This window comes from Triticum urartu, unplaced genomic scaffold (genome assembly GCF_003073215.2).
Source record: "Triticum urartu cultivar G1812 unplaced genomic scaffold, Tu2.1 TuUngrouped_contig_4965, whole genome shotgun sequence".
Lineage (NCBI taxonomy): Eukaryota > Viridiplantae > Streptophyta > Magnoliopsida > Poales > Poaceae > Triticum > Triticum urartu.
In genome coordinates, this window is record NW_024115599.1 from 1 (window position 1) to 8,527 (window position 8,527).

The 8,527-nt window shown below is 42.9% G+C and overlaps 1 protein-coding gene across 1 annotated transcript; it reads left to right on the top strand.

Annotated features, from left to right (window-relative positions):
• The first annotated feature begins 3,681 nt into the window (after positions 1-3,681).
• Positions 3,682-6,046, top strand: LOC125528579. Its single transcript, XM_048693028.1, has 3 exons — positions 3,682-4,101; positions 4,905-5,119; positions 5,210-6,046. The coding sequence occupies exons 1-3, from the start codon at positions 3,720-3,722 to the stop codon at positions 5,864-5,866; spliced, it is 1,254 nt and encodes a 417-aa protein (XP_048548985.1). The 5' UTR covers positions 3,682-3,719; the 3' UTR covers positions 5,867-6,046.
• Positions 6,047-8,527: the final 2,481 nt, after the last annotated feature.

The window sequence follows — 8,527 nt, forward strand, 5'->3', positions numbered from 1 at the left end:
CCTCGTTTTTTGGCTCGGGCTTGGCTGAGCCGGGCCCGAGGTTTGGCCAGGTATACTCTAGACACACCCTATAAAGAATCATGCACGTAGATTTTATCTTTCAGAAAATAATTAGATCTATTTTGAAGCCGCCAACGTGCCACACGAAGAATTGTCTTTAGAAAGTATTTTTCACAAATTTATTATTGTACATACTAATGACCAAATGCAAGTCAATTACTCAATCCAGTTCTTGACTTGCATTTGATCATTAGTAGGTACAATATTATTAGGGTTGAGTATCAACATTTGGGTTGATATAAAAAATCAATATTATTAGGTGCGTCATGAGTTTAATTTTTTAATTATATAACTTTAGGTTTTTTTTGCAGGTGATAACTTCAGTTTTGTTATATGTTGATATTTTATATATAACTATATGAGTTTAACTTCGGACAAATTTTATATCCGAAGTAAAAAAGAACCAGAGGGAGTAATAATCTAGGGTGCGTGCAACGGAAAGAAGTTGATATAGAACTCAATGCATTTGAATCTATTCACATTCAAATTTGTAGCAAATATTTTCGAGGTGTTGTATATAACATGGATGCATGTTGTAAAGAAAATTGTTTTCTTAATATTTTGTATTTTACCAGAAGATTTGGAGATACTACTAAACTTTTACCTAGTGTGATAAAGAAATGAAAGAACCAAAACCGGCCGCTCTTCATTTGATCATAGTGGGTTTCCCTCACAAAAAAATCACCTCTCAATTTTTTTAACACAGACGCAGGCGCTCATATACACACACATACACTCATCCCTTATAATGCATGCACACACACTCTATCCCAATGAGCACCTCTGAGAGATAGAGCGGCACTTCATCTTGAGATTGATGAAGTTGCCACAGACGCATGCGTAGTCAATGGGAACGTCTCCTCCCACTGAACGCACATTGCTAAAAGGCCTGAAATAAATGCAGAAAAATACGAGCACTAATGTCAGTTCCAGGACTTGAACTCTGGTGGGCTGGGAATACCAATGTCCTCCTAACTATCCAAAATCATTGACTGGTCAAAATCATGCCTCCTAACCATCCAAAATCATTGACCGGTCAAAATCGTGAACCAGATTCAAAATTGAACACCTCACTTGAATGTGAGAGCTTCTTAAGAAAAGAAATTGTTGACCCACCAGTGTTACATGATGGCATTAATTTTTTGTTAGGTGATGAGAGCGTGCACGAGACTGATGCACCTGCCGATTAATTTCCCATATGGAGCTTAGTTATAGTAGATAGATGAATGGTGCATTAACGTTTAATTTCAATACTCCTTTTGATTCAAATTTAGTACTTCAACCCATTTTTGCCAACGTTTTCATGCACTTACAATTCAAATTTCATTTGAACTATATCTATTAAATGTCTAGAAAAGGAGAAGAAAAAGAAAAAAAATATAAAAGATAGAAAATAAAAGAAAAATGAAGAAAATAAAAGAGAAATGAAGAAAATAAAGAAAACGAGAGATAAAGAAAGAAAGAAAATGCCAGAGTGCTTTGTAAGAAACAACCGGCAAAGGTTGGCCTTTGCAGAGTGTTTTGTATTAAGAAAACGAGAGATAAAGAAAGAAAGAAAATGCCAGAGTGCTTTGTAAGAAACAACCGGCAAAGGTTGGCCTTTGCAGAGTGTTTTGTATTTTTCAAGTGTAACAAAGTAATCAAGACGATTCTAGTAGTGGCATCCATAGAAGTGCACGAGCTTCAGTTGAGATGGATTTAACAACCACCCATGGAAATGCTAATATTTTTTCGTTGCTCCCAGATAACCCAATGCATGGCACGGCGTGCGCAGCTTGTGGGACGAGACTTGTCTGCTCCCCACGCATGTGCCTATCCATGCTCCCGCGTACGTGGCTTTATTTGATTGGAACAAAATAAGTCCTGACCCCATCCTCTTAAAATCAGGGGGGTGACGACTAGATTAGAAAGAAAAAAAAGAAAAAAGGTAGTCGTAGGATGAAATGGGAGTACGGATGGGAGCACGGGGAGAGAGCAGGCAAGCCGGATCCCAGCTTGTGAGGATAATTGGAGTTGTCTTGCGTAGAATGCATGTCTCTAGCGTCTTGACATCAACCCCAATAGTATGTAGTATGAATGATCTTCCCAATCTACCATAGTACTAGTAATAATGTATAATCTCAGAATTTAAACTCATGGTACCCTGATTCAAACATTTATATCGGCCAACTGACAAGAACATGCACTGCCCCTTATGGTTTGTGGCATGCTCCTCAAATCCCACCCTTATGGTTGGTGGCATGCTCCTCAAATCCCACTTTCACCGAACTGCCTTTTAAATGCGTCCCATTGCCCCGCCCCTGCCCCCTCTCCACTCACAAGACACATACTCACCCTTAAGGCTATTATAGTGGCTATGATTGCTCAAAATCATTTCAGCCATTGACCGGCCTCTTGTAGATTAAGATCAATTCTGACACCTCACTATTTTCTTCAGTGATTCTATTGTTTGCTACAATGTGAAGTGGTTTCACTTAGTTTTGTCCTGGTGCTACGAAGGTTTACAGTTAGTACACAAGAAAGGTGTTGTGGCAGTGTAAACTTGTTGGATTAGCTAAAATTAGAGTTCAGATCAAATTGGGAGTTGGAGGCATCTAGAAAGTTTTATCAAGATTACCTCAATGAGTTAGTGACAAAAATATTTTAAAAAGCTTCACTTTACTGCTTTTATTAATTGATAAACATTTTTAAACCCATTCACATATTAATTAATAAACTTTAATACAACCGTTCGTTATAGAATCCGTTTCGCAGGATGGTACACTCTGCTAAAATTAATCCACCCAATCTAGAATCAAGACGAAATTTAGCAATCTAATGGCCCACTTTGTTCTTGTCCCTAGTAATCCATGCCATGTTACACTGTGGAATAAGTTGAGGGACACCTAAGGCTTCCCTCTTTAAATCCACGAGGGCTGAGTTATACAAAACATTATTAGACAAATATATTTTTGTAAACAAACAGTTAGTCTCCAAAATGACGGGCTTATGCGGTGAAACTGCAATATACAATCCCACTAAACAAGCTCGCGGTTCTATTTCCTCGACATTTGTGCAGAGCATGAAGAAATGAGCACCGATCCCTCATGATCTCTCACCACCATGCCAACCCTTGCAAACCTCTGCCCACCATGAAGCTACTAGCCGCATATTGACTTTTTTTTAGCGTACCCGCACATTGACTGAGAAACATGATTTTTTCTCTTAGAATCACATGATTTTTATTGTTTTTTTGGAAAAACATGATTTTATTGTAAATGACATGGCTATTATATGAGGAATAAAGTTAGTTATGTTGAAAAAAAATAAACATGATCGTAAAAAAATATATTCAATTTCGGCCTGACTATCACGTAAAATAATAGTACTAGTAGAAAGCCCGTTAGCCCCCCGCCCGGGTTGAAAAGTAGAAAGCCCAGTAGCCGCTGTTGCAAAGAGTCAGCAGCGAAGTCGCGTCCGCGAGGAAGTAGCACCCGCACGCACCTGGCGGCGGCCGTTCATCGAGGGAGATCGCCTCGGCGCCCGCCGGAAAGTCGCCTCTCGATCCGTCCGTGTCGGCGGAGGAAGGAGATCACGGAGGGTGGAGGAGAAGGTCAGTTCCTCCCTTTGGTCCCCTGTAAATCCGTCTCGCGGATCGATCTCGCGGCGCCTCGGCGGCCATGGAGCCGGATCTGGACATGGCGGCCCTGAGAAAGAAGCTAGAGGATGAGGTGCTCGGTACCTGGCTGTGGGACAGGGAGCTGGACTCCATCGCGCAGGAACAGCAAGAGCGAGACGACGAAGGCGATTACGAGTACTACGAATCAGACCAAGAAGAAGAGGAGCTCCACTATGGTGGTTCTTGGGGATACGGGTATACCTTCTACTACGAGGACGGGAACCCTTATTACGTCGCCGACATGGAGGAGAGGTGGGAGAATCAGATGCGGTTTCCTCCGACCATGTCCAGCGCCAAGAGACCGCGGGGGATCTGGGAGGGGTCCCTTCAGGTCGAGGGCCCGTGTCAAGTTGATCCAACTCTGTTATCTGCGCAAAGCTTGCGTAAGTGGCCACGCTTAATTGCAATTATGTGGTTTTTATTTTGCGAATCCACTTAGTTTTAAGAATATATGGTGACTATATTTTATATAATTTGAACCCAAAGATTCTAGAACACATCACAGCCTGACAGATTGGCGGTCAATTTCTAAACATCAAGCGCCTGTTGGTTCATAAGTAGAATTTTTTATAGATACTGTTTGTTAGAATTTCTTTTCTTATTTTGATTTGCAGGATCGAAAATCATATGTAATACTTTTCTTGTGGTTTATTTGGCATGCAATTCCAAACTTGATTCAGTCCAATCTTATGAAAAATTTGTTTTGTTATGACAGATGTGGCAAGCACCTTATCCTTCAGATACATTTCTTCCGTTTTTTTATCAATCCACTTAGTTTTGAATCCTGGAACCAACTGACCTATCATGCATCCTCAAATATGCTTGTACCGGTGGCAAAATTTTAGGAAGTTTGACGGTATACCTTTATATAAAAAAAAGTGAAAAAAAAGTTTGCATGTGCATGGCCATTTGAATCTCGAGCAAGTCACATTTTCTATTTATACACCATGTCCAATGATTTGCTTGTGAACCAAGGGAAGGGAGTTCCATATAAGTCATAAAAATAAATACCTAAGCATGTGTAAAGAGAAAAATGGAGAGAAGTCTTCCTCGGGTTCTATTTGTAAGATTCCCAAGTTCTAATCTATATGACGTTTTTTTTGCGGAATCTAATCTACATGACGTTATCCATGTATTTCCTGTGCAACTTTTGATATCTAATGATTTGTTTTCATATTGCCTGCAGTGCCTCCATTGCCAAGATCGGAAAACCGTTGGGTTGACAAAAGGGAGAATGAACCTTGTCGACGGGCTATCCAAGTGTTTAGTTTGAATTTATCATCTCCTCATGATGCCGCGTTAGAGGTCTACGGTATGTTTGCATTCCGGGATGTACGAAACAACCAACTACGCAACTATGTATTTGAATACTCTAGAGACAAACCATGTAAGCTTAAGCCGGTGAGTTATGTTGTACCTTTTCTTATTGTCTCTTTATTGAAGATTATTGAAGAAACCTGCAGGATATATGTCTAACTATACAATATACAGGGCTCTTGTAAGCTTCAACCTCTACTTTACCCACATCAAGGCATCTATGCGGTTGGGCTTGTGCTAATTGAATACCGTTTGCTAATTAAAGACGAAGAAGGTGAAGATGATAAGGTGTTAATAGATGGATATTCGGTCTATGCTCCATCTTTCTATGCAGAATATGAAAGGCTCCATTGGCACATTAACACTGGCCACCACGGCAGCATCGATCTAAGAATGGCTTCTATCCCAAAGGCCGTGTTGGCTGTGTTGGAGTTTGAGGTGCATCATCTTGGGGACAATTTGTTTGATTCACTTACAATAACTGCGGTCTATCGTACCATGCAAGGGGGTGCTTTCTCAGTCTTCAATGGCAAGTTGAGTGTTTGCAGGCTGCCATCGGTCACAGTTTGTGTGGATTACACCAAGAATTTGACTATAGACTTGTACACGTACAACAGTCACTCAGGTGATGATAATTGCTATCCTGATGGCGTTGTTGGTGATTCGAAAATTCCTGGATATTTTCATTACGACATTGACGATATTATGTCTGACACCGTGTGGTTTAAACCGCAGAAGAGTGGAAGCTCGACAAAACATTCAAGTAATTTGTACGGTCTTGTAATGTCAGTGAAGGTCACATGGTCTAGCTTGTGTGAACCATGTCAGTAAGATTTATATGTGCAAGGTTTGTACAATATACTTCCATATAGAAGTGTCTTCTTAGTTAGATTTGATTAATTTAGAGTTATTTTCACTCTTTTACCCGCAAGTTTCATCGTTTGTGACAAATATTACTTCATTTATACCACATTTAAGCAAACTCGTGCCACATTTTACCCCATTTAGTATTTTCCTCAGTGTTAGTGCTGATTGGTCGTGCCACCTTTGAGGTTTTTCATTCTCTGGGTTTTGTCACTTAGTCTTTTTTTCAGCAGTAAACCGTCCGGCGCACTGGTCCACTGCTCCTGCCATTCGGACGACCTCCGCTGCCTTCATGAAGCCTGTTGGAGAGATCGTCGTTGCCGCCCCTCCACCTATGGAAGTTGTTGCTCCAACGCGGGTGGACAACGGCAAGTAGGACACGTGGGAGGTGCCAAAGGAGGGGTGGCGTGGGATGTTGCTGCCGGGCGCCACTATCTCTGTCGGTGTGCTGCTGCAGCTGCCGTGCACGCCGGAGCATCGCACACGAGCTGCTTGATGGAATGCACTCCCTCTAGCTGAGGGACAAGGACCTCTTCTCGCGGGCATACATGGTGCCTCACGTTGAGGACCACCCGTACCAGTGCGCCCCAAAAGTGGCATTCCTCCCTGGTGTGCATGTGTGTTGTGTGCGTACTCGTGGGTGTGTTGTGTGTATGTGCTCGCCGGACGGGATGCAACGCTGCCGGAGCACCAACGCCCCACCGCCTGGCCCATGGCCGCCATCATATCGCTCAATTGAAGCACAGCAGCCAGAGCCCGAGTGCCTCGCTGTCAGGGCCAGGGTCGCCATCCCCTCCCTCGTCCACGCGTGGTGCCAAAGTCGAAGGCTTGTCCCCAGCTTGGATTCTTAATGTGTGGTAGAAAAAACTACTACATATAGTTTTTTCTACGGCACTATATTATCTTTGAATCTACAGTGCAGTTGTTGTGCTTCCGCTGGCAAAGAGCTAAAAAGCAGGGACACGGGGGTGGAAAGAGGGGGATACGCATTCGGGGACACGAGATATATAAAATAAAAATAAAATAAAGCCCTGTAATATAGAGTTAAGACAGAAAAATAATGAGAAAGAGATCAGAATACAGCCCCACCCATTGTCTCTTTTATCAAATGCTTGATGCTTGATTGATCCTTTTCCCGTGTCATTGCAGCATCCAACGAGCAGCACAACGAAAGCTCTTTCCACATCCTTTCTAGTCGGCTCTTGATGTATTGCAAAGTGAGATCTTTTGTTACCTTTTGGACGTGGGATTGCTTTGAAAAATGTGGCTCATGGAGGATTGATGTCATCCCTAAGGTTGTAACCCATCGTGTACTCACAACCATTGACCTTATAGTTGCAAGGAAGAGCCTCTCTGACAACAAGTTTAGCGAGCAGTTGTGATCTCAGCAACACGTTCAGGTCATTATGAGAGCCAAGCCATCCAAAGGATGAGTGTCAAATTCATATATCCTCCAATGCAACAGCCTTGAGAATGATTGTTGGATTGTTGCAGTGGCCTCTGTACTGAACTTTCCACCCGGAAGTATTATTCTTCGATCTCCACTGCATGCAGTCAATTGATCCTAGCATCCCAAACCATCCACTTTCTTCACTCGATGCCAATAGCCTCTCGGTGTCTCCAACGTTGGGTGCCCTCAAGTACTCTGCCTCAAAGATATCAATCACGGTCTTGTGTGTCTTCGACCAACCTCCAAGATTGTATCTTCCCCGATGCAGACATAGTCATCAATGGCATCGGTAAAACACCCGTAGGTTAGAACTCGAACAACCGTGATACACTTCATCAAAGGGCTTGGACTTATCTCTTTGCATGCAGTCCTCCTGAGCTTGAACCAATCATCATGCTTCTCCACAAGTTTTGCAATGGTGAGAAAGAGACTTGCATGCATTCGAAATCGACGGAGAAAATACTTCTGCGAAAAGGTTGGATTAGGGTCAAAATAATCTCTCATAATATTGGCAAGGCCTTGCACTCTATCGCGGTTGAGGTGTATGCGGTCGAACTGCAATCCTCTCCTCGGCTGCAGAATATCATCGTTGAAGATGCCAACGACCATTTCAAAGTCATCATCATCTTCTTCCTCTTCCAATAGTGAAGAGGCGGTTGAGCTCGATTTCGGTGACGACAACGGCTGGCAACCTGGGTAGAACACTAGTAAGGAAACTGTAGCTGTCAAAACCGGCCGATCTCGGGTAGGGGGTCCCGAACTGTGCGTCTGAGGATCGAAGGTAACAGGAGACAGGGGAGACACGATGTTTACCCAGGTTCCGGCCCTCTTAATGGAGGTAAAACCCCACGTCCTGCTAGATTGTATTTGATGAGTATAGGGGTTACAAGAGTTGATCTACCTCGAGATCGTAATGGCTAAACCCTAGACATCTATATGATTTCTGATAGCCTCTATAGACTAAAACCCTCCGGTTTATATAGACACTGGAGGGGCCTAGGGTTGTACAGAGTCGGTTTACAGAGAAAGGAAATTATACATCTGGACGCTAGGCTTGCCATCCACGCAAAGGAGAGTCCCATCCGGACACGGGGGAAGGTCTTCTGCCTTGTATCTGGACGACCCATCAGTCCGGCCCATATCAGATAGCCCAGACACCCGAGGACCCCTTAGTCCAG

Coding starts and splice junctions, on each gene's coding strand:
- LOC125528579 (XM_048693028.1), top strand. CDS start 3,720: ATGGAGCCGGATCTGGACATGGCGGCCCTGAGAAAGAAGCTAGAGGAT. Junction 4,102..4,904: donor GTTATCTGCGCAAAGCTTGC/GTAAGTGGCCAC, acceptor TATTGCCTGCAG/TGCCTCCATTGCCAAGATCG. Junction 5,120..5,209: donor AACCATGTAAGCTTAAGCCG/GTGAGTTATGTT, acceptor TACAATATACAG/GGCTCTTGTAAGCTTCAACC.